Below are 27,057 nucleotides of genomic sequence, written 5' to 3'. Positions count from 1 at the left end.
GCCCACCGCGAGGCGCCCTGGAGCAGCCAGCCCGGAGTAAAGCGCCCCGGCTCCTTCAGGCTCCGGCCTGGAGACGAAGCCGGCTTTCTCTATTGGACGGTCGGGGCAGAGGACGAAGGGAACGGAGCCTCGCGATTGGTCGGAACCCCATCCGGAGGAGGCGGGGCCGCTATATCAGAAGGAGTCACTGACTGGGGGCAGGCAGTTAAGCTGCTGGAGTACGGCGGAGCCGGGCCCGGAGAGAAATCGGGAGAGAGAGGGAGGGCGGAGAGGGGCTCTGCTGGAGTTCTTGCCTCCCGCTTCGCAGCTGTAGCTCAGCCCGGGGACGGGATCCGAGCCTCTGTGTGGGAGGCAGCGGCTGCACCACACAGCCCGAAGGGAGGTCGCGGTGGCCCCCCAACATGCTGTGCTATGTGACGAGGCCGGACGCCGTGCTGATGGAGGTGGAGGTGGAGGCGAAAGCCAACGGCGAAGACTGCCTCAACCAGGTGAGAGCGGAGCGGGAGGGGGCACCGGCAGACGCTGGCGGGCCTGACGGCCGCCACTGCAACCTGGGGGAGGAGGGCGGCGAAGCGGCGCCGGCGCCGCCACCGCCACCGCCGCCCCGGGGAACGCGCCGGAGCCTGCTGGCCGCGCGCCCCGCGTGCGGCGCGGTTCCCCTGCTGGCGTGAAGCGCGTGGAGGCGCCGCCGCCCCCTCCTCCTCCTGCCGCGCGGGGGTGGGGGCAGCGGGGGCCACGTGCCTGGGTCTGTCTGTAGGTGAATGCCCGGGGCGTCAGCGCCCAAGGGGGGGGTGCTCTCCTAAGAATGCAGCGCACCTGCGGCAGGTGTCCGCTTGATATTGCCCCCACCTCACTGCTGCAAGACCCGACCAGCCCATTTGGGGCCAGTTGTCCCTTAGTCCCCTTGTTGTCCTTGAGATGCCGAGGAGGATCCTTTGTTGAACGTGTCCTGCTTCCTAAACATCTGCCATCGGTTTTAATGTTTTGCAGAACTGTCAGTGGTTTGGGTAACCTCCTACCCCCCACACAACCTCCCAGCCCTGCCTGTTGTATTTTTGACATCTCTGCCTTTGGAAGTTTTAAAAAAAAAGGAAAAAAAAAAGAATGGGTTACAGTTTATCCCAGACAGTTTAAGTTTGGCTCCTATGGAAACTCACAACTACATCCACATCCCAAGATCTGAGAGGTCTAAGAAACCTCTTGGAGAGCTTAGCTGACACTTGTGGAGTGTTTGTTTCCCCGGCTTGTTTTTTTGAATGTCCATATGGCTAAAATCGCCCAGATACCGAACTGAAAATTCCTCTGTACAGATTGTGCTGGTGCAGAGTTCCAGTGATTCAAGTCAAATGGAAAATAGCCGGTGGTTTGCTTCAGTGACTTTTCTTTCAGCTGCTTTTGAGGGTTATTGGCAGGCTTGCTAAGGTATTAGATCAAGCACAGTAAGTTCGAGTACCATACCTGAAATCTCAGGAGTCTTTGAGCTTTGTTTCCTGGGTTAACACTAGGAAATCTCCTCTGCTGCAGAACGTGCCAAGATGGGTACAGATTTAGGATTTGTTTTTACATGTAATGCATATACTTAATGACATTGATCTAGCAGGGCTACACATCCTCCTGCTTAAGTGATGTGCTCACCTTTTGTTTCAGGTTTGCAGAAGATTGGGAATTATAGAAGTTGATTATTTTGGTCTGCAATTTACGGGTAGCAAAGGCGAGAGTTTATGGTTGAATCTGAGAAACCGAATCTCCCAGCAGATGGATGGGCTGGCCCCTTACAGACTTAAACTGAGAGTCAAGTTCTTCGTGGAGCCACATCTCATCTTACAGGAGCAGACTAGGTAAAATGAAGCCAAAATAAACTGATGTAAAATGTGACTGATGCTGTTGTACTAAAACTATCCTGCTTCACCTAGATAAGATATGTTATATCCTATATACTTTTGGACAGAATTTAGCCAGTAAAAAACGAGTTTTTAAAAATTATCTGGAAATTCACAATCGTCCAACTTTTTTTTAGGTTAGGGAGGGACTGCTGCATATATTTAATTGGCCCATTTTAGAAAATCTGAAAGGGGAGCTAGAGACTCTAGTTGCTTTGAAAACTTATTGAACAGGATTGAATTCATATGAAACGCAAGTGTTTAGTGCTATAAGGAGTTCTGGGTGGCTGGGACCTCTTCCTCCTAAACATATGAATGTCCGATAGTAACCTCTGGCTCAGCAGTGTTACTCTAGGTCATTGTAAGCCGTTCTAACTGAAAAGCTGGAAACAGTTCCTCTTAGCTTACTTAAACTTGGTCAACTTTTTCAGTCTGGTCTCAAGTTACAGCAGCTACGAGCTCTGGCTGGAAAAAGAAAAAAACTTCTAACAATTCTGTCTGATGAGCATTGTAAGAATTATGTGAGTTTTCCCTGGTTCTAAACATTTTCATAAGGCTTGATTTTTACATGTAGGTATTAAAAGAAATTTATAATATGCATGAATGTTTTATGTTCACGTGGTTTACCAACAGAAAGTATCATTCTGGATCGGTTGTAATGCTTTCCCCCACAGTGGCCCAAACTGGGGGCTGCTGCTTTTAAACATTTGTTGATTGAAATTCAAGAGACTTTGCTGCTCTGTGTAACTTGAATCCTACCCTGATAATTGGCTTAAAAATAGTACATTGAAAAAATGATTTATTTTCAAACATAGTAAACCTTGGATAAAAATTATTAATACTTTCTCTAGTACCTGCATTTCAGTTTCAGCTACTGCTTTATATATGAAGCAGGAAAAATAGACTCATGTTAGATTTTTGAGCATTTCGTAGTAAAATCCTATTCCTTCAGCTTTTAGTGATGGCACTTTTCTTTGTTAATATTTCCAGTCCACGGAAAATTATAAAAATTATCAAATGTTTAATTTTTTTTTACAAAGTAAGATTGCATCGGAATATAGTAGAAAGAGCAGTTGAACTCAAATTAGTGGGGCCTCTGTTTTGTTCTTCTGTTTACTACCTTTGACCTGGGGCAGGTCTATTAGCTTTTCTGTACTTAACTTTTTGTTTTCTTATTTAAAAAAAAATCTACAGAAAGGAGTTGAACTAAGGGGCGTCATAGATCTATCAGTTCCAAAGCCCACCAGCCTATGAACTCAGTTTAAAAGAATGGTCCTATAAAATGTCCAAATGTCTTCATATCTTTCAATCTTATTTCAGTCACATTAATTTAAATACTGTTTACATGATTTTAACTTGAAGCTGCTTTGTGAAAGCTTCACTTAGCAATTATGACTTGGAGGTCAGTAAAAAAAAAATCAACACTTAAGAATTTTGATTGCATGCTGTTATTTATTTAGTTATTTATTTTAATGTTCCTTCAGACCTTTCTGGGCTTCTGGATGGAAAAATAAACTCCAGCAAAATCAGATGTACTTTTGAATCTGCGTAAATGTTGACGACTACTTCATTTAAATAATGGTGCTGTAATAGTAGTATCTTTGTTTCACTTCATATTCACAGAATTCTAACTTAAATTATTTATTAGCTGGTCTTTCCATTATTTCTGTAATAAGAATTGGAGTTTTAAAAATTATATTCATTTTACACATGTGAAAATGCAGAGACTTTTTGCCAAATAATTCAACTTTAGGATTAGAACTGTATTAGAATTCTACATAGCCACTGCTAATGACAGTGTTAAAATTCAACTGAGAACATAACTAAGATCGTGGATTTACCTAGAGCAGCTAGTTAACTTTCACTGAGCATCTTTCTAGAAGCTCTTTTGAAATAGGTAAACACCAATTACTTCACTTCTTTTATGCTGAAATTTGTTTCATTTATAATCCAATGACCTCTTATCAATCCTCCTTCTTGATCTCTTTGAAGCCTTCTGCACTGTCAGTTACCCTCTTCTCCTTGATACTCTCTCCTCTCCTGGCTCTGCTACCTGTTTGACCTCTGAAGCTCTTCATCCAGGTCATGTCTTTCAAATGTGCTTGTCCCACAGGGCTCTGACCTAGGCCCTCTTGCTCCCTTTATACTATTTGACTTGATTCCATCAGCTCCCTTGAATTCAGTCATCATCTCTGTGCTAAGGATTTTCAAATCTACCTATCCTACCCTAACCTCTCTAGTCTCCTGTCTCCAACTACCTATTAAACATCTTGAACTGTAGCCGTTTTAAACTGAGCATGCCCAAAACTGAACTCATTGTCTTTTTCCCCAAGACCTTCTCTCCCTTCCACACTTCCCTACTGCTATTAAGGGCAACACCGTCCTCCCAGTTCCTCAGGTTTTCCATCTAGGTGTTATCCTCACCTCTTAACTCCCTTTCATACCCCCATGTCCAGTCTGTGGAGAAGGCCTGTTAATTTTACCTTGGTATTATCTCTCTGATACTGCCACCCTCATTTCTTCACTTCTGGACTGTTGCAGTCGCCTCCTGGTCGGTCGGCTAGCCAGAGATACTTACCTTCCCTCCAGTTCATCCTCCACTCAGCCACTAAAATGATTTTCCTGAAGTGCAGGTCCAGTTGTGTCTCCCTTCACTCCAGTGGCTCCCTGTCACCTGCCGGATCAAATAAGTTTTCCTAACTTACTTGAGGAAACTTTCTGTTTTCTCAAAACCCTTCCTACCCAGTCCCCAACCCCTACACCAATTCTCCAGTCTTTCTGTACTCCACTTTTACTCTTTACATACTCTTGAATCTAATGACGCTGGCATTCTTGCATTTCCTCAACTCGATCCAACTCCACCAGCATCTCTCTGCTCCAGGCATTTTCTCTGGCTGACCCTCGTGCCTGGAACTCTGTCCCTCCTCAGCCCTGCCTACTGGCTTCCCTGTCTTCCTTTAAGACCCATAGGAAGCCTTTCCCAATCTCTTTTAATTCTAGGGCCTTCTCTATATTTATTATTTCTTATTTATTCTTTATGTAGCTTGTTTGTACACAGTTGTTTGCATGTTGTCTTTCTACCCCCCTTAGATTGTGAGCTCCTGGGGGATGGGAAAGTGAGACTATCTTTTGTCTTTCATTGTATCCTCAGAGTTTATCACAGTGCCTGGCACATAGTAGGTGCTTAATAAATGTTTATTGACTGACTTAATGATTTACTCATGTTGTCCTTTCCTCACCACTCTCTACCTCTAAAGATATTTTGGAAACCTCAATTCGATGTACTTGAAAGTGTGCTATTAAATCTATATTTGTATTTTTGGTGGCAGAGGAAATTTTGAACAAATACTTGTTTATTTATATTCCTAATCAGCCCACTTTGAAATAGTCTTCTTGGCAAGTCTTGTGTCTTCTAATGCAAATGATACAAGAAAATGTTTTGGGGGAAATATGGTATATTTTTTAGAATGGCTATTCCAAAGACAAACTCTGACCCTGTGTTAGAATTCTGCCTGTTAAACTGTTGCTATTACTTTGCATTCAGCAGCACTTTAATGTGATATGATGCAAAAGCATATTGTTTGAAAGGGGGCTCTGCCACTTATCTTAAGCAGGTCAAATATCCCAGCTTTTTTTCATGAGTAAAATGGAAATACTGGCACTACCAACCTTGCAAAGTTGTGAGAATCTAGTGAGATACTTAGGAAAGCATTTCTTAAAGCATTGTATATATGTAAGTTATTTTTAAAAATCTTTTGTAGCTTTGTGCTCAACTAGTTTTTACTGATGCCTTTTGCTTTTGTATTGCATTCATTCCTGAATGTATTCCTTCCTGCACAGCTCTCCCCTCAGCCCCCAGCATATTTGCTCTACTGTTTTAAAACTTGGCATTCTAGAGACTTTATAATAGTTTTGTTAACGGTTTCTCTTACAGAATAGTTTTGATGCTAGGAACTGATCATATTGTTTTACACTAAAACCTCATTTAAATCACATCCCTCTAATTGGGAAGTCATAATCATTTGAACAGGGTTGAACTAAAGTTCACTTATAACTTGTTGGGGATAGGGTGGGGGAAGAATGGCTTGCCAAGCAAATGAAGTGTTTGAAAAAAGATGCAAAGGGGTCTGGTTTTGTGTGCTTATGAAAAGAAAGTGTTTTTAAGGACTTGAAGTATCCATTTACACATAAGTATATAATTACAGTGTCAAAAGGCAGCACTGCTTTGTTTTATCAATTACAAGTTACAAATGATAATTACAAATTTATCTAGTCAGTAAAGCAAGACTATATTCTTGGAAATAAAACTTTTTCTCATTTAAAAAAAAAAGGAGACTTCACCAATTCATGTAGTCTGCTTCCATCTTATTCTAAATCACCGTCTGTATTGAAATATTAGTATTAATTGTATTCATTTTGGAAAGGATTTAGCTGTAAACACCTCTATATTATAAAGTTTAGGAACATATAACGGCTGTGGGCAGTCTTAAAGTTTAATTGTTTTGAGCTTTTTTAATGTGTGAATCTAGTCTTGTTGCTAATTTCTAAATAATATACTAAATGTTTTGACTGTTAGAATCTAAACTAGTGGATGAAACCTGACATTTTATTATGCTATAAACTAGTCATAATAATAAGTATTTTACATGTAAAATACTGTGACTGTATTATAGTAACACTTCTGATTGTGTGAGAGGTCATCTTTGACTTACAATAAGCACTTAGAATTGTTAGCAAGTACTTATTTGCTCTTTTAGGATAACAAAGAAGTATTAAGATTGTTTACTGCAAAGTACTTTAAAGCCCTAGAAGATCATAGGATCATACCTTTAGAACTGGAAGGGACTTTAAAAGATTATCAAGTCTAACCAATTTATTTTGCAGATCTGGAGGGTTCTAGTTGTTAAGTGACTTTTTCCAAAGTTACATCAGTAGTATTCAAACCCAGCTTATCTGACTGTGTTGTTTCCTGTGGACTGATTGCAGTCTACTTAAAATAGGGCTATTCCAACAATAATAATGAACAAGCTAGGTAGCTCAGTGAATATAGTGCTGGGCCTGGGAGTCAGAAAGATTCACCTTCCTGAGTTTAAACCTGGCCTAAGATACTTCCTAGCTGTATGACCCTGGGCAAGTTACTTTTAACCCTGTTTGCCTCAGTTCTTCATCTGTCAAATGAACTGGAGAAAGACATGGCAAACCACTGCAGTATCTTTGCGAAGAAAAACCCAAATGGGGTCATGAAGAGTGGACCCAGCAACAAATGATAATAATAATAAACTGGCATTTGACTGAAACCCTTCCACTGAATTTTGTCATTTTTACCTGACATTCCTCCATTGAATTTCTTAATCTTCACGTCTTTTAAGGATGAAATGATGTGATAGGAACAGTTCCTAATGAGATTTGGAAAACTTGGGTCTGCTGTCAAGTACCTGCATGACTTTGGTCACATCACTTCAACTTTCTGTAAAATGAAGAGGTTGAGCCACATAATCTCCAAGAGCCCCTCTCAGCATCGAATTCTATGGTCAGTTCTCCTATACCACCACCATTACTTTGTACAGGTATTAGTATAGAATATAATTTAACTACTTTAAATACATTTCATTGAAGGAAAAGAAAGGTTCTTAAGGAAGATTACAGAAGTAGTTCATGCAAGGTTTGGGGGTAGGGTAATGGCTAAGAAGTAAGATTTTCTTCATAATTTAGCTCAGTTTAAAACAAATTGTTAAGACTTACATGCAGAATTCAAAAATACTAAATAACTCTCCTCATCAAAAAATGTACAGTCTCCTATGGAGTATTAGAATAGACATATAGGTAAATGTCTTCATGAAATAGAATGAGTCCGTGAGAGCTTCATTAGAAATCAAGAGGAAAATCAGGGAAGGAAAGAAGGGTTAGCACTGGAGCTGGGTCTTAAATCAAATTTCAGTAAGAGCAGATGGCATGAAGAGGTCATTCAGTGGCACACAATGTACAAATGCATGGAAGTGGTCAAATTTAGAACATGTTGGAGGAGCAGTGATATCCAGTTTGAAACATAGTAAAGTGAGAAAAGGAAAAGGCTAGCAAATTATCCTGTCTTAAATCTGGAAGAAGGGCAACTGAGTGGCATGGTGGATACAGCCCTGGAATCAGGAGGGCCTGAATTCAAAACTGTCTTAGACACTTACTAGCTGTGTGACCCTGGACAAGTCACTTAACCCCCATTGCCTCCAAATTCACAATAAACAAATAAATAAATAAATAAATCTGGAAGAGGCTTTAGTAGCAGATATCTGGTCCTTTGACTTCCTTAACAAAGAAATGTTCTTCCACCCTTTACTTTACAGAATTTCTTCTTGAGGCATTGTGTTTTGGGGTAGATCTGTTAAGATACATTTTCTTAAATCTTGTTGTCCTCAGGGACAAAGCAGAACCAGGCTAGTCCTTTATGTACTTTGGGGGAAGTTACAGTGCAGCCAGTCTGCAGTGCCAGACTAAGATGTTTGGTAGTCGTCAGGGAGCTAAGAAAGGTTTTAGAGTGTTGGAGCGTCACCTTTGGAGCTGTGCCATTAGAAAGATAGTTCTGATAAGTAGAGCAAATAGAAATAACTGTAGCTTAGATTTATTTGGTACTTTATGCAAAGCAGCATAATGGCTTTGTGAAATAGGTTGAGGAAGTAGTATTATCTCCACTTTATGAATAAGGAAGCAGTCTTCAGAGGTTGTGACTTGCCCATGATCACAAGCTAGTAAGTGTCACAATTAGAACTTGAACCCATGTTTTCTTAGTCCAGTGCTCTCCTTACCACCACACTGTAGAGCGCTGAAAGGTAGTTGACATTTATATAGTGCTTGTTAGGTGCCAGGGACTCAGTAAATGTTATCTCATTTGATCCTCAAAACCACCCTACACAGTAGGTGCTATTAATATCCCTGCTTTATATTTATTAAGTGCCTACCATGTGCCAGGCACTGTGCGAAGTGCTGGGGACATAAAGAATAGTCACATAGGAGCAAGCACAAGTAGTCAATAACCATTTATAAAGCCTTACCTACCTTGGGCTAGGCACTGTGCTGAGTGCTGGGGACATAAAGAACAGCAGAGGACGGCCCCTCTCCTCAAGGCAAACACCATTAAATGACTTGTCCTGCTAGTAAGTGCCTGAGGCTGGATTTGAATTTCGATCTTCCCGACTCCATGCCTCAGGCTTTATCCGCTTAGACACCTAACTGTCCCAATGAGTAATGAGGCCTGGCCTAGGGTGGTGACTTTGGGAGTGGAAAGAGTGAAACTTAAGTTCAGCTCTCATGTTCTTAGGATGTTTTCATAAGAATCATTGCTGTTGTTTGAAATTCAAACTTGAAAGTAAAGCTGGAATTACTATATTATAGAGATATGTATTTTAAATAATGAAGATCATAATTGGTGTTTTGGGACTCTGAGGGTTTCAAATGTGAAAACAATTCATCAGATTTAATTGTTAACAATATTTTGAAAAGACAGATATCAGAATATTGGTATATTTCATCTATCACTTCTTAATTATACCAGAGCCTGAATAATTTGTGTTTTTCTCCACTTCTTTACACTTAAGGATGCTCTGGTGTCTTTGCTTCTAATCCGACTGACCCAACACTCGTAGCTAAACCTCTGGTAATGTAATCTTCATTTTTAGATGATCCAGCTTTGTCATGAATTCCAAAGGACTCAAAAAGAGAAAAAAAAATAAATGTTTCATGAACCATATTTTTGTTAGTTGGTGAACTGTAGTTTGAAGGCTGATTCAGTTACCATGATTTTGGCTGTAATTTTCATGGAGAATGTTGAAAAAAAAATTTTTTTACATTTATTTATGAATGAATGAGAAAGCCTTTATTAAGTGCAGACTATATGCCAGGTACTATGGTAAGTGCTGAGGATACAAATCTAAGCTAGCAAGACAGGCCTTGCCTTTCGGGAGCTTACATTTCTTATAATGAAGGGGGAGGCAGCTGGAGCTTAGTTTAGAAACAGCTAGAAAAGAGTGGTGATCTCAGGCAAGTTAAGTTAAAGGTTCCCTTGGGGGCAGAGTCCAAGTACCTATGGAAGGAGAATGAGGATGCCAACCAAAATGGAGGGTACATAGTTTGGAAATGACTCAGAAAGAGAGCAGGCTATCCATTAACGTGTGTACAATTAAAAATTTTTTGAATACATAAATTGCTAACAAGGGCAAAATATGTAATATCCCACAGATAGAAATGTTGTCCAAGGTGGGATGGTTGTTGCTGTCTAGGCTGGAAACAGAAAACTGATTTGACCCAGAACTGTAACGTGTTTTTGGCATCTAGTGTCAGTGATTTTAGGGGAGTGGAATGTCGATATTAATAGGAACAAGTACGAGTAGTCAATAAATATTTATAAAGCCTTACCTACCATGTGCTAGGCATTGTGCTAAGTGTTGGGGACATAAAGAACAGCAAAAGACAATCCCTGTCCTCAAGGAATTCAGAGTCTAGTGGGGAAGACAACAAGCAAAAACATGTACAGACAAGCTATATAAAGGGTGACTAGGAAATCCCTAAAAGAGGGGAAGCCCTGGCATTAAGAGGCATTAGGGAGGGCTTCCTGTAGGACTTGAAGAAAGCCAGATGGCAGAGGTAAGGAAGGAAAGAGTTCCAGGTATGGGGGATGGCCAGAGAGAATGCCTGGAGCCAAGAGATGGGCACATCTTGTTGGTGGAAGAGCAAGGGGGCCAGTGTCACTGGATTAAAGGGTACATTGTGGGACTAGTAAGGTATGGGAAGACTGGAAAGGTAGGAAGGGGCTATGTTTTAAAGGGTTTTGAATGTCGAACAACATTTTGTGTTTGAGGAGGTGACAAGTAGCTATTAGGACTGAACAGAGAATGGATTAGAGATTTGAGGCAGGCAGACCCACCAGCTGACTATTATAGTAATCCAAGTGTGAACAGATGAGGGCCTGTACCCAGGTGGTGGCAGTACCTATGTACCTGGTAATATACCAAGCCCTTCTGTGAGTGTTTCAGATTAGTGATAATAAACAGCTCAGAAAAGTGTGTGTGGTTTGATTCACATTGACTGCAATGTGGTATTTAGTTTTGTTTCTTTTCTTGGGGAAAAAAAAGTTATCATTAAGAATTTATCTAAATCTACCTACATTTCCTATTGTATCCTACCCTCTCGCCATCACAGAGAGCCACACCCCTTATAACAGGAGTATTTTTCCTGGAGTTCATAGCCCATTGTTAGATGTCAGGGAGTCCATAAACTTGGATAGGAAAAAAAAATTGCATCTTTATTTTCTCTTAATATCTAACTGAAGTCTAGCATTTTCTTCAATTATGAATATAGGCAAGAAAAATTATTTTGAAAAGGAATCTATAGACTTCAGCAGTCTGCCAAGGCAGTAGGGGTGGGGAGTTTCTTGATATAGCAAAAGTTAAGAACCTCGCCTTGCCTTATAAAAATGAATTAAAAAGGGGGAAATGACAGTTCACCAAAAGTTAAACCAATGTGTTGAAAAAGTCTGGCGTTCAGGATTCCACACCCATAGTCTTCCTCGCCTCTGCGAAGAAGTGGGGAGGCACCTTCTCATATCTCTTCTTGGCAGCCAAACTTGATCATTATGATTTCATTCTTTGCATTTATATTGTTTTCATTATTGTAAGTGTTGTTTTCCTGGTCTCACATCAGTTCATATAATTCTCCTTAAGCTTCTCTGTATTCATCATTTTCATAGTTTCTTACAGTACCATAATGTTCAGTTATTCATCTACCACTTGTTTAGCAAGTTCCCCAGTTGTTGGGCATCCACTTTGTTACCAGGTCTTTTCTTCTACAAAAGAGGCTGCTATAAATACTTTTGGTATATGTGGCAACTCTCTATCTTTAACTGCCTTATGGCATATGCCTGAAATTGGCATCTGTGGGTCAAAAGGGATGAATATTTTATTCACATTGCTAAATTTCAAATCACTTTCCAGGATAGTTGAACGACTTCACAGTTCCACCAACAAGTGTGTTACAATACCTATCTCTCCGCAGCCTCTATAATGTTGATGTTTCCATCTTTTGCCAGCTTTGTGCTGGGCATGAAGTGAAATCCGAGTAATTTTAATTTGCATTTATCTTATTAGTGATTTGTGACATTCTTTCATATTGTTGTTGATGGTTTGTGATTCTTTTCAGAACTGGTTGTTCATTTCCCTATCCATTTAATGTATTGGAGAATGGCTTTTTTAGGCTTATGTATTTGTTGTTTACATATCTTAGATATCAGACCCTTATAAGAAATAATTGATACAAAGTTTTTTTTCTCTCATCTCATCCTAGATGAATCAGTTTCATTCATTCAAAAGCTTTTTAGTTTCATGTAATAAATATTATCTATCTTTTGTAATCACCTCTACCCCTTGTATTTTCTTTCAGTTTTTTTATGGTTTGATCCTTAACATTCAAGTCGTGTATCCATTTTAAGCTTATTGTGGCATATGGTCTATAAACCTAATTTCTGCCAGGCTGCTTTCTAGTTTTCCCAGCAGTTCTTATAGAATAGGGAGTTCCTTCCTAAGTAATTTATTTTTTCAAGTTTATCATCCTCTAGGTCATGTCCAATTAGTTCTGATTCTTCTTTGTCTATTCTATTTCATTGATCTCTCTAAACAATACCAAAAACTTTTGATAATAATTGCTTTTTAATACAGTTTGAGGTCTAGAATTACTATTCATCCTTTATTCCTACTTTTTCCCCATTATTTCTTAGTATTCAGGTATATGTGCACAGCCCAGTCATGGTTTTGTTGTTTGTTTTTACTCAAACTAAAGCTTTTGGAGACATACTCTTTCTTCCAATTAACCATCCACACAATTGTCAGCGGCTTTCCTGAAGCACACTTCAGAAGTGTCACTCCCCTACTCGGTAAACCCTAAACCCAGTGACTGTTACCTTCATGGTCAGATGCAAACTCCTTTGCCTGGCTCCCTGGCTCTAGTCTTTTTGTGCATTACTCCCTTCACAATCTCTACAGTCCAAGACAAATTAGTTTTCTTCTCTACCCAGGCTTCATGAATATCCCTCTATACCTTACGAGCTAACCCTCATCCCTAGAATGTACCCTGTTGTCACTCCTTCACTTCTGAGAAGTACTTTTAAAGTACATTCAAAGCTTAGCTCAGCACCTTTTCTGATCCAAGTTTGCTCCCATAAATTATATTTATTATGTAATTATTTCACATACGCTTGTGTATACATATTGTGTTCCCTTATAGATTATAAACTCCTTGAGGTCTCCTTTCACCCTTCCCTTGCTCCATTACTGGCTCACTTCCTTCTCTGGTCACATAGATCTGACATCTTTTACACCACTCCTAATACATCATGTATTCTAGGTCACATACTGCCATCAGTTTGCTGTTCCTCTTCTTTGCCTTTTGGGCAACTTACAGTTTGAATTTTTGGAGATAGCATTATTCCATGATTCACAAAAATATAGCAACACTGAAAGGATATTGATTTGAAAAGGTTTTTGTTTTGGGGAGAAACGTGAAGTCCTTAAAAATACCGAGCAGTTTTCCAAAGGTAGTCATCCCCCCATCTCCCATCTTCCTATTGAGCTGTTGTCTGTTTGCATCATGTAAAGATTCAAGATAGCTTTGGGGTTTACACATCTAACGATGTATATCATGGCCTGGGTAATAGACATTTTTCATCCACCGGCATCATTCCTACAAACTATTGAATGGTTCTGGACCTCAGTGGGCAGATTCGGTAGCATTCCAGGCCTTATTGCAAGTGTCTTCATGTTGATGTGTGGAGGATCTTAACTCCAGGGCACTGCTCCTCCAGTTGGATTCATCATTCATTATCCTGTATGGCAGTAGCAAATACTTTTGGAAAACATACATCTCAATTTTTTTTCTTCCTTTGATTTAAGTAATATTGAAAGAAAATTCTCTGTTGCTTCTATCAGGGTTACCTTGTATGATCTTAACACTACAACTTGGTATGCTGTAGAGTATCTCTTTTTTTTTTTTCTCCTTTTTGGTGAGGCAGTCAGGGTTAAGTGATTTGTCCAGGGTCACACAGCTAGTATGTGTCAAGTATCTGAAGCTGGATCTGAAGTCAGGTCCTCCTGACTCCAAGTCCAGGGCTCTATCACTGCACCACCTAGTTGCCACTGTAGAGTATCTCTCACAAAAGCCTATCTATTTCCTTCATCAAAATGGCTTTAATATGTGGAAATTATTCTCATAAAGGTGAAAAATTAAGCACAAGGTCCATGTTTACTTATATTTGTTTGAACTCTTCTCTTTCTGGATTTTTTATCAGTGCCTCGACCACCTTAAAATTGTCACTAGTACAGAGTTCCTCTGTGCATACTTGGTTTGGTGCAGCTATTCTTCCCAATTTTGTTTTCTTCAGTGGCATTTCTGCTTCTTTATGCTTGTATCACATTCTATCAGGAACTGCATCTCAATGTGACCTCCCAGTCATTGTAAAAAAAAAAAAAGCGTTTGGAAAAGCTGTATCAACATTTTTGTAAATTTTTTTTTGCTTATGTTGTCATACCCCCAATTTCATCTGAAGTGTTTTTTAGGTGATCTAGCATAATTGGGTCTCAGGTTAAGTCTTCTACAACACTTTAGTTTTCCCCTCTTCTATATCTTGCTGTATTGAGACAGTATTGTTCATAATCTTCATTATCATCCTCTGCAAGTTAGTTTATATTGTGATGTCACAGTGAATAGAGGTGAGTTCAGTGAATTTCTTCAGTGAATACTTGAGTTCAGAATCAACCTCAGACACTTAGCTGTGTGAACTTGGCTAAGTCATTTAACTTCTGTTTGCCTCCGTTTCCTGAACTGTAATTTGAGGATATAGCAGCACCTATCTCACCAGGATTGTTGTGAGGATCAAATGAGATACTGTTTCTGAAGTGCTTAGAACATTGCCTGCCTCATTGTAGGCTCTATTTAAATGTTTATTCCCTTCTCTCTTCTCTAAACTAATGTTGCCTTTGGCTGCTTCACCAAGAGATTGCTAAGTCAGGTGGCCTAGCTTTTTTTGACCCCTTGGTTTTAGTGAGTATTAAATTTTCTTGGAGAATATCGATAACCTTTGACAGTATCCATTTTCTCTTCTTGGTTTTGATGACTTGTTTTTAAATGTATGCCAGGTTGGAGCTGTTTGAATTGCATACCATAACTAATCATTTTGATTTTTCTAATTTAGTGTTGATTTTGTTGTGATGTTATTTGACTCTTGCTGTATTTAGGATCTCCCAACTCTCTTCTTAAAGAACATCTTCGTAATACACAGGTGTTTTGAATCAAAGATGATTGACTACTGAGTGTCTTGGGGGATGGATTCTGACAACATCCAAGGGAGGAAAACACTAAAAGAGTCTTACAAAGAAGGTCCCCTAAACAAAATAGAGTCTTTTCTATTTAATCTTTTATGAATGGGGAATTGGGGGGGGGCGCGGCATGAAAGTTTGTTCCACAAGAGTCCACTTATCTTTGACACAACTGCCCAGTCATGGAAACCAGTCAGAAATTTACCTCCTTAATCTGGGCAAAACATTAGTGAGTGTGAATTAGAGTTATCTTCATTATGGCCTTTTCAAAGCCTTGGAGAGCACTGCTTTGGGGAAGGGATGATCAGCACCCTATGAAATGAAACCTTTCTAGTAGGGTATGTCCTGCAAAAGCTTGACCACTACTAACATTGCCTTGGAAGAGCCCTGGGTTGTATCCATGTCATGTCTTGATGAAAGATAGGACTTTTGTGGATGTTTACATTATTAATGTCTCTTAGCTAAAATGGCTACAAAGGCTAAATATGTGTTTCTTATTTTTCTAGCTACATAATGAAAATGGATTTCTGTTGTCTAGTATTATCTTAATAGATTTTGATCTTTGTGAGAACTAAATAATTTATTAATCTCTGTCTTTGTTTTAGGCAAATTTTATCAAGTTCATTGGAAAATTACACAGGCCTGGAATCTTGGTTATAAAACACTTACATCAACAATACTACAATATTGTAAAAAGTATAATAGGATGTTGCCATAATCTTCTTTATTTGATTGAACAACTGGAATTAGAATGGAATAGTTATCTTGTGTACCAAGCACAAAGTCAACACTTGGAAAGAATGTAGAAAGTAATGACTAGTTCAAGGTTTTTGTGGACTAGTGGATTTAGTGTAGTGTTGCAGATGATTTTTTAAATATATTCATTTGATTATGACTTTATTGAGGGCAGGGAATATGTTTTACTTTGTATCTCCATTGCTTTGCATAGTACTTGGCACAGAGTATGTATTTAATAAATGTTTATTGACGGACTTGTCTTGATTCTTCAGGGAGTGCTGGCAGATCAGTGTCCTGGTTGGCTTTGTATTTTTGGCATCCTGTACCAGTGACCTGCCTGTTGGCTTTAGACATAATCTCACGAGTGTATACATTGTGGCACTAGGCTAAAAACCAAAGAAAGGCCTACAAAAGAGGACACAGGGACAATAATGTGCATTAAAGAGATGAGTCATTCAGTAATGCAAAGCATAATTAAGTTTAAAATAATTTGCGGTTAGGTAGGCTTAATATAATTAGAAATAGGTTGTTGAATAAGGAATAGTTGATAAAAAGTTATATTCATGTATTCTTAGAAGACTATGTATACTTTTTTGTTGTTAAATCTTTCCCACACTTCCTGACCCCGTTTGGGGTTTTCTTGGCAAAGATACTAGAGTGATTTGCCATTTCCTTCTCCAGCTCATTTTATGGATGAGAAAACGGAGGCAAATAGGGTTAAGTGATTTGTCCAGGGTCACACAGCTAGTAAGTGTCTGAGGTTTGGATTTGACTCAAGAAGATGAGTCTTCCTGACTTCAGGCCTGGCACACTGTCCGTAGAGGAGTTTTTACATCATTCTAGAGATAATAGGATGCCACTGGAGATGATTGAGTTGGTGGGTAAAATGGTCGATATGTACTTAAGGAAAATCACTGGCAGCAGTGTTGTGGATGGACTGAAGGAGAGAGGGACTTGGTTTCCCAATAATTTGGTGAGAGGGGATGAGAACCTGAACTAAGATGATAAGGGTGAAGTGAAAGGTGGAGGTAGAAATAGCAACATTTGACAAGTGAGTTGCTAAGTGGGCTGAAGGAGAGAGAAGTCGAGTTTATGAATCTAGGAGACTTGAAGAGCAGTGGTGCCTTCAGCAGAAATAGAGAAGTCTTGGAAGAGGGATGGTTTGGTAAGAAAGATAATGAATGAGTTCTGTTTTGGACATGTTGAGTTCGTGATGTCTCTAGGACGGACACTGGCTTTCATATGCTCTGAGGTTACAGAGCAGGGTCTCTGTAGTCAATAATTTGGCATATCTTGTCAAAAAATCACTTAAATATGTTTGATTTCTTATCATTGAACCAGTTTTGGGTACCTGTAGAGAACTGCACATTTGAATCATCTGAACCTTGACCCTAGGGAATTTTTGCTAAGAGTGTAAACTACAAAACTGAAAAGTAACCTGTTAGTCCAGCAGACTTATTTTGTATTTAACTGGAGATGGTCAAACCATGTCTTAATAGGAATTTATTTGTTTAACACATTGAACAGTGTAGCTCAGATGATTTCAACCATGTTCATGCTTTCAGGTATCTTTGGGCTTGCCAACTCCAGAACATAGGGCCACAAGGAGCCTGGATGAGAGCACAAATATAGTGCCAGTGGCTCCTGGGAAGCCTGTTTTCTATCATGCCACTTCCAGTATCATACCTTTGTACTTAAAAGGTTAATACTTTATCAAGGGCAGAGTTCAGCTTAGACATTAGGATGAAATCAGAAATTATTTTCATAGTCATTACAGAAACAGTTTAACATTTGGTTTTAAGTGAATCTTGGTGTGGCTGTGGATGATACAAGACTCTTTAGTAAGTGGGAAGTGTAACGTTAGGTCAATGACTGAGAGTAACCCCCTTAGTAATAACAACCAGGCATTTGGCAAATTAGCAACTACTATCCTGGAAGATTTCCAGATATCAAAAGAAATCTAATCCCTAATTGGTCTGTAAGTCTTGTCTCTAAGAAGAAGAGGGGCTTTATGGTAAAAACTGGTTTGTGAAACAAGTCAACAGAGTTTAGAGATGTTTTAAACTTCAGAACAGTGATATTCGTGCCAATCTATGTGAAGGAGTGTTGTGAAAATGTAAAATGGAGCACTTCTAAGTGTCTTAAGTTTTCAGCTTTGTTCTTCAAGAAATATATGCTCATTTTACAATTAAATCTTTTGTCATTTAAAAAACTACCTTTGGAATACCTAACAACTTGGTTGAAAATTGATTGTTCCTTTGTTTTATTTTAAGAAAATCTTTGCACTACAACCATGAATTAATTAGTACCACAAATCAACTCATTTAATGAACTGCAACTTAATAGCATTGGCCAGAAAATATACTTACAAGTTTTTCAGTATCACTTTGAGAAACATTTGCAAACTTAGGACAATTTCATATTTTAAGGTTTAGCTAGCATAATGTTTAGGATAGCATTTCCCAAACTGTTACCTAACAAATCCTGATGTTTCCAACAAACCCTGGTGGTATGATTAGGACAGTAAGAGAATGTCTATACTGAGAATTTTTCCTTTCTAAAATATCAAATACTTAATTTTGCATTGAAAATAGAATTAGTTTTTTCTTTCTCTTAAGCATTAAAATTTTCTTAACTCTTCATTTTCCAAGTTAGTTTGGGAAATACTGGTTTAGGGATTACAATTTTTGAAGTTTCATCTGTAAATTATATGTTAATCTTTCTGGGCGTTTATTTAAGAATGAAGAACTTGAAAATGCTCTCCAGTTGTTACTTTGCCATCCCAGGGTGTAGGACCAGTAGGTCTGTTACCTGCTTGTCTTCTGTGAAAAGAAATACCCACTGCAGGCGTGAAGTAGTTGTTTGAGTACAGCTGTTTGTTTTGATAGTGTTTAGTGAGCAGCCTTGGGTAACCTTTCACCTGCTTTAACCAGGAAAAAAAACAAATAGTTACAGTCCAGATGGTTAGAAGGAAACATAGTTGGGAAGAACACTATTATTCTAACTAAAACTTCTCTACTATGTTGCGTGATCACTGAATTACCTTATTGGAAAACAGTATTTTTAGATTTTTTTTTAAACTGGTATATTGATCTCACACTCACATAACTTCTTTCTCTTAGTAAGGGTATCCCAGAGAGATGGCCAGTGTTAGGACCACTGCTAAGTTTTGTTACTAGAACCACTTTATCCTGGGTGATACTTTTTTCCTCTTCTCCCTTCCTCCATCTAAGAACTTGAATCCTTTCACCTAATAACCAGAATGATACTATGATTTTAGCAGGGTGATCTATTCAGTTCCTGAAAAGGAAAACATTTTTTCCTTGGAAAAAATGGGAAAGTACACATTACCTTTTTGGAAAGTTTAAACACAAAGATATTTTTTCTTGTTTACTTTCAGGGAAAATAATAAAGAATTGTTTCAGGTCCAGCCTAGAATGTGTAACATATAGAATGGTTAATCTACAGATAGGTTTTAATTTGACTCCTGTGCACGCAGGGGGTCAGCATTACTGACTACTGACCACCTGTTGGGCCTGACAGCTGCCCGTCTAGACACATGCATAGATTATCTGTGAGAAGCTGAGTATATTGTTTGAAGGCCCCTGCTGCCAGGTGACCAGGATCTGATTACCAATTTAAACTTGAAAAGTCAATTCTGAAAGGTTTTAGGTTGAGTCAATAAAATATTGAACCATTTATTCCCTCCTTATGGCTTTAAGCAAAAGTCTCCTTCAAAGCTATTTTAAAATATTAACTTCTACCTAGTACTATTTTCTCTTTAAGGGTTGGGATAGAGAAGCAAACAAGCTGGGTGGAGCTTCCCTGATCTTTGTCCAAGGCTGTGCCATAACATGATTTTTATGGAACTGCTGCTAGATCAGGGCCCAGCAGTCACTGTTGCAAAACTAGCTTTTATAGGTTCTTTTTTCAGATTTACCATCGTTCCCAAAAAACACTAAAGACTAGCAGATGTCTGAGTTAATAGAAACCATATTTATCTTCTTTGAGTACATTTTTACTTAAATTTTTACTATGGCTTATTTACAGGGGCTTGTGAGTTGAAGGAGGAACTTCGTTGTTCTGACTTGGAGACAGCTTCATGTGGCAGTGTTCAGTAACATTTTCTCGTTGTAGAAGGCACAAAACATTGAATTAAGTAATGAGAAAATTGAGTCTCAGAGAAGTGACTTGTTAGTAACACTGAGATGCAAACCTAGGACTTGTGACTCCAAATTCAGTGTCCTTTCCACTCCAACCCATTGAGTTTCCATTTATTTTGAATAAACATGACCTTACCTCATAATGCTAATCAAATGGCAGTAAATCTTTTGTCCTAGCTGTTCAAGAAATAACTCCCACAGGTGTTTTAAATATCACTGCATGTGAAGGTCTGTTACCAAGAATAATAGATGTGAAATACCACAGGGGATATTTAAGTTGTATCAGAAAGAAACTTATTCTTTTGTTTTGCTGTGATTTAATCTAGTTAAAACTGGCTGTGTCTCAACTTCAGTATTGAGCTTTCAGTTATTTTAATTTCTCAGTTTTGCTTATTTAAACTTTTTGTGTTAAATTGACTACAGATCAGATTTTTAAAAGTAAATTCATTCTTTTGTAGGCATATATTTTTCTTGCATATAAAAGAGGATCTTTTGGCTGGCAATCTTCAGTGTTCATCAGAGCATGCTGTTGAACTCAGTGCACTATTGGCACAGACAAAATTTGGTGACTATAATCAAAACACTGCTAAGTATAACTATGAGGAACTATGTTCGAAAGAGCTCTCGGGTGCCACCTTAAACAGGTAACTGTGGGCTTCTGCTTTCATAGACCATTGACTTTATCTACTTGATGTATGGGTATTAAAGTAAGGTAACACTAGACTCTTGGTGCCACCACCTCACCTTTTTTTAAATGGCACTCTACTTTGAATAGTCTTAACATATGAAGAGAATTGTGACCACAGTTATATATGAACAAATCTTCCATCACTGAATACCTTAATATGGAATATCATATTACATACAGCAATATACACCAGTGAAATATCTCTTTTTCTGCCTCCTTCTTATGCTGTCTTACTACTACAGTCTCACCCCTGATTTTGAAAACTTTAAATTCTCACAAGTTTGCCTTACACTTAATTGATGACTTTCGGTCCCACAATAACTCAAGTAAAGAGATTGCTAGTACTTCAACAGATCCTTAATTTCACTTATGTTATATTCTTTCTACCTGTGTTGGTCACAGCTCCCTAACATCTCATTCTGTGTATGTCTCAGTATTTGACTGCAAATCCTTCAAAATAGATTCTACGTACTACCTGGTATGCTGCTTTCTGGATGCCAGTGCTTCACTGGGCAGGAATTTCCATATATTATCCATCATTCTTGCTATGTGATTGTTCTACCCTCTTTTCTAATCAGCATTTATTTGACGTCTTTTATTAAAATGTTTGCGTGTCTTGAAAAATTTATTATTGATAATCTGTATAAGCTGTTCCAATTGCCTGCTATTTTGAATCTTTTGAAAATGGTGACCCAAGAGAAGTTTAATTGTATGCAATTTTTTATAGTGGTTTTTAGGTTTTTCTTTTATTTATATCTAGAAATTGATTTTAATTCCCTCTAATGTTTATTTTTAAAGTACTGGGAATTTATGCATAGTAGAATTCTTATGAAATTCCAACATATTAGTTTGCCTCCATATCTTTACATTTTATAAAGTTCTATAAGTCTTCTAATTCTACCCTGTAAAATTTGCTGTTTTTTTTTTAAGTTATTGGTCTATTAAAAACTCTTGAGTACTTTAATGTAGTTTTAAAACAACTGGAAATTCAGCTTTAAATCAATAATACATTTAAACTATGTCACTGCTTTCGGATGGCAGCAGTACTCTTTATCAGTAATCCATTCATGTAATATGCCTAGAACTAAACATCTTCATCTTTAGAGTTTCGTAAAATAGTGTCTCTGGCTAACTCTTTGCTGATAGAGCTTCCTGTTTTGTTTTGTTTTTTATAGTATCACCTCAAAGCACAAGGAGTTGGAAGGGATGAGTCAGGCTTCAGCTGAATACCAAGTTTTGCAGATTGTATCAGCAATGGAGAACTATGGTGTGGAATGGCATTCTGTTAGGGACAGTGAAGGGCAAAAACTGCTCATTGGTGTAGGACCTGAAGGAATCTCAATTTGTAAAGATGACCTTAGCCCTATTAACAGGTAACCAAGGTCTTTAAAGTTCTGGGTTATATTGTATGGCTTTGATTATAAAAATAGAAAAAAGAGTTGGGGGGTTGAAAAATTATCACCCCTTGAATAAAATACATTCTTTCAGATGTACATTAACATTTTCAGGCTCCTGTTACAGTTTAATAATCAAGAACTTAGAAAATGGAAATATACTGGCCTGGAGGCATTAGTAAAGTAAGTGGCTCACTGCTAAGAAGACACACCTTACTCCCCATAAGTAGAATTAGGCTGTTTTTCAGTCTGAGTCTATTTTGGGTAAATGCATCTATATCTATATGTTTATAAACATTTTTTCTTATTTAGTATTACATGTTAATGGGTGAAGAGGTTGTCTGTCATTGACATGTTAAGTAACTATTTTTTACTCTTGACTAAGGTGTTTTTGCCGAAATTTGAGAAAATAGTTAACACCTCAAAAAATAAGCCATGAGCTTCATACGTTCTCCTTTGTCTTGATCAGATTAATTTTCTCCTGCTTTTAGGATAGCATATCCTGTTGTTCAGATGGCAACTCAGTCTGGAAAGAATGTGTACCTGACAGTCACCAAGGAATCTGGTAATAGCATCGTACTCCTCTTTAAAATGATCAGCACTAGAGCCGCAAGTGGACTTTACCGAGCGATTACTGAAACACATGCTTTTTACAGGTATACATGGCTACTTATATGAATAAATCCTTTGTAACTTGTCGATGAGGCAGCTAGGTTGTGCTCAGTGGTTAGAGTGAAGGCCTGGAATCAGAAAGACCTGAGTTCAAATGCAGCTTCAGACACTAATTGTTGTGACCCTGGTCAAGTCATTTAACCTAACCCTATTTGCTTCAGTTTCCTCATCTGTAAAATGGGCTGGAAAAGGAAATGGCAAACTACTCCAGTATCTTTGCCAGAAAACCCCAAATGGGGTCACAGAGTCAGACACAACTCAACAACAACAACAAACTTGACAGTAGCAGTAGACTAAAAATGAAAATTCCTCAGGATTCTAAGGTGACTACATTTTCATGTGCCTGTTATTCTCCAGCAAAATTTGAGACGTTTGTTATTTGGGAATGTTTTTATTTCCGTGGCAGCAGAACTACATGAAGCCAACATAGTCATTGGTTTGGTTCTAGTTTGTTTTTTTTTTCTCACAAGAAACACATATGTATGCATTGTACAAACATGTTTCTCTCTCTCTCTCTCTCTCTCTCTCTCTCTCTCTCTCTCTCTTTTTCTCTTTTTTTGTTGGCTTTATCTTCTTGGGCTATCACTTCTCCCCTAATGAACCTGGATCATTGTGCCTATATAGCTGCTACCTTTGTAACTTTTAAAATTTTAATTTCTTCAGCAATAGTTCTCTCTAAAAATTCAGAAAATTAAAATGTTTTCAGTTTTGTGGGACTATCTAGGACCCTTTTATTTTAAAATCCTTAGAAGCACAGCTATCAAAACCATTTTCAAACCTACATAAAACTGAAAGATCCCCTTATTGAAAGTAAAAACCCAAAGCTTTAAATTTCTGACTGGCAGCATGTAGTTGTCTGAATTCTAGAAATGCATGCGTAGTGTCTTAAGTATCAAGGCAGATTTTTGTTCAATCTGTTGTTGCAGGTGTGACACAGTTACCAGTGCTGTCATGATGCAATACAGTCGTGACTTAAAGGGTCACCTGGCATCTCTGTTTCTAAATGAAAACATTAACCTTGGCAAAAAGTATGTCTTTGACATTAAACGAACATCCAAGGAAGTGTATGACCATGCAAGAAGGGCTCTTTATAATGCTGGGGTTGTGGACCTTGTTTCAAGAAGTGACCAGAGCCCACCCACTTCTCCCCTGAAGTCTTCAGAGAGTAGCATGAACTGTGGGAGCTGTGAGGGGCTCAGCTGCCAGCAAAGCAAAGCACTCCAGGAAAAGTTACGGAAGCTGAAGGAAGCCATGTTGTGCATGGTGTGCTGCGAAGAAGAGATAAACTCAACTTTCTGCCCTTGTGGTCATACTGTGTGCTGTGAAGGTTGTGCTGCCCAGTTACAGGTATGTGCAGTGTCAAGTAGCCTGTGATGGTTATGACATTATTGCATGATATAAGCTTTTCACAAATTAAATATGGCCTTCTCCAGCTACAGAGATAAATAAATGTCCAACATATGTCTTTTAGGTTACTGTTTAACATTTCCTGTATTGGTAAAATATTTGAATCGCATATTGATGAACCTTTGGCAATTATATTATGAAAATAAGGAGAAGTATGTTTATCCTTATGAGATTTGAAATTAGGCAGGTTTTTAATCTTTGTTAATTTACATAAAATTTTTTCATCCAACTAGTATCTTCCTACTACCCACTATGCTTAAGGGTCACCTCTGTGTGCTCAGAGAATTTATATTAATTTTAATACCTAATCAAATACCCACTTTCAAAAATTCTTTGGAGTAATTTCCTTTGTGGCATTTTTATGCCTTTTCTTGCTGCTTTCTGACGTTGAGTACAAACTGTGTGCTCTCTTTTCAGTGGCAGATCATCAATTTTATGTGAAACTAGCCTTGAAGAGCAAACAATATTCCCTTGCAAGTGATAGGGCCATAGCTTTGTGGTGAAAGTCTAATCGACAGAATTGTCATCTGATGTTGTGTGAAGATTCCACTGCCCTATTATTGAGGGACATGCTTGATTTGTTTTCTGATTATTGGGGATGTGTTTGTGCTGATTCAGTCCACTTATTTCCTCTTGTAACCAAGAGCACAGATTTGCCAAGAGTTTTCTTTTGGCCAGGTCTAGAAGTGTGTGCAAACTGATCACTGATCAAACAAAACTGAGCCAACTGACTCAGTCATCCAGATCATCACGTTGGCCTCGTTAGCATTTTGTATTTAATCTACTGGATTACTTGCCTTAGCAAAGATTAAAGAATGGGCCTGAAATAGTTCCGTATTTCCTTACGAGTCTCCATTGCATGGGAGGAGAAAGGTCTATAATGGTCATTGATTGATTACAACATATCTTGTAATTGAAGTTTGGTAGAAATCCTGGTTAGTTTATTTCCGTTAATATAGAAATGTCTTCTGTTTATAAAATTTCTACCCAGGCCCCAGAAAAGCATAGAAAAACGTCACTACAATTGAGTCAAATATTTTTGGATTATTTATTCAGTAACCACCATGGATAATTTAATTCATTATACTTTTCTGAACAAGAAATGTGGTACATACATTTACTCTAAGGAAAACGCCAGACCATAATACAAAGGTGTTCTAACAGATATTGTCTTTGTCTTTTTAGTCATGTCCAGTCTGCAGATCTCGAATAGAACATGTTCAGCATGTGTATCTTCCCACCCATACAAGCCTCCTCAATCTTACAGTCATCTGATATATTGTACTGATACATTTACTTTATAAGCCACATTTCTACGAACTGCACTATTATGAACTAGAAAAAAATGTGGGAAAAGTGGTTACTCCAACACCTACCTGCAATGAGGAATGTTTCCTTGAAGGAAACATTTCTGAAAACACAACCATTGGTTTAAGCCAACTCCATTTATGGTATCCAAGGGAAAAAGAAAAGCTATGAAAATCTCATAGAAATTGACTATCATCTTAGGAGCAAACCTATAAGGAAAAGCAAATTTTCCTCTTCAGTGACAGATAAAGTGACGCCAATGCCAAAAATTGGGCACTTGTAGGGGATTGGTTATATTGTGAATGAGCGTGTTTGCTGTATCTGAAGAAAATTTCCTACCCAGAGAACAGATTGTTGAAGAATTGGTTTTAGAGATTTATTTTGTTTTCCTTTTATGTGGTCATTCCAGACATTATAATAGGAATTTTTTTTAATAAGTATACATTGTTTTAATGTCAGTTTTTGCTTTTATAACTTGTTTAAGTATAAGGATTGGAGGGTTAATTAATAGATTCCAAAATCTATTTTGTGACTTTAAAAAAATAATTGCTGGTTAAGTGTCAGATTCTAATCTGCCTATTAGACAACAGATGATTCAGTACAGTGTGAGGTAGTTATTTCTTTCCCTAACAATACCTCCCTTCCCCCTTCTGTGTTTCAGAAAGGTAGCTTTTCTGAAAAGTAAAATCCTTAGTTAAGTAGTTTTCTGCTTGTTGTTAATCACTCCTTTGGGTCTTTGGTTTGGTGGAAAGTCAATTTCTGCTGATTAAAGGGAGAATATTTTGCCTGGAAAGACTAAATTACACAACTCTAGAGATACTTCATGGTTGGTATAAACTGTGATAGTCATTATAGTTCTTTCTAGCTATTTACTCCAGCCTCACTAAGGTGGCGGTTATTTTTGCTTGAACTATCAAGCCTTACTTAAAATCTTATCCTAAGTATCATAAGCATTGTATAAGCTTTCTTTTTTTTTTTTTAAAGTGCTTGAGTATTAACTTTTTGTTGTCCTCTTTTTGTATTGGGGGTTCAAGGTCTGTGTTTTTGTCTTTGTCTCCTTAAGCCTACCTTCCACTCCCCATCTGGGCATTTTGGACTCTGATCAACTAGTGGGTTTTTCTAGGACATAGGGAAACCTAGATTACCTTCTTGGGTGCAATACTAGCGAAATTCAAGCTAGAAAACCACACTGTCACTTTACTGAGATTTTTCTGAGTATACTTTTCATATTGCCTTAATGTAGCAGTGATGTGTTTATGCATTTGTTTCTTTGCACAGACATTTTGTCAAAATATTAAAATTCTACTTTTTTATGGCACATTAGCATATAAACCTTTATTGCAAGAGGTATTTATTTTTTCACTTGTAAAAAAATTGTTTCCACATAAAGAACTCTGTTATATCTTAGATTACATTTCTGTCTTTTTATATTCAGGTTAATAAAGACTTTAAAGCAAA

The 27,057-nt window shown here is 38.1% G+C and overlaps 1 protein-coding gene across 3 annotated transcripts; it reads left to right on the top strand.

Annotated features, from left to right (window-relative positions):
* Positions 1-27,057, top strand: MYLIP (myosin regulatory light chain interacting protein). 3 transcript variants are annotated; one of them, XM_020986794.2, is made up of 7 exons: positions 5-488; positions 1,648-1,838; positions 20,589-20,774; positions 21,994-22,191; positions 22,704-22,868; positions 23,811-24,231; positions 25,477-27,057. In XM_020986794.2, exons 1-7 carry the CDS (start codon positions 402-404, stop codon positions 25,564-25,566), a joined length of 1,338 nt encoding a protein of 445 aa, XP_020842453.1. In that variant the 5' UTR covers positions 5-401; the 3' UTR covers positions 25,567-27,057. The 3 variants fall into 3 exon arrangements, with proteins under 3 accessions (XP_078009705.1, XP_020842453.1, XP_020842455.1); XM_078153579.1 differs by lacking the exon at positions 20,589-20,774 and having other exon boundaries at positions 1-488; XM_020986796.2 differs by lacking the exons at positions 5-488; positions 1,648-1,838 and adding an exon at positions 1,860-2,401.

Source organism: Phascolarctos cinereus, unplaced genomic scaffold (assembly GCF_003287225.1).
Source record: "Phascolarctos cinereus isolate Bilbo 61053 unplaced genomic scaffold, phaCin_HiC Scaffold_4;HRSCAF=312, whole genome shotgun sequence".
Taxonomy (NCBI): domain Eukaryota; kingdom Metazoa; phylum Chordata; class Mammalia; order Diprotodontia; family Phascolarctidae; genus Phascolarctos; species Phascolarctos cinereus.
The sequence above is the reverse complement of the archived record's forward strand: the minus strand, read 5'-3'. Positions and strand labels throughout refer to the sequence as shown.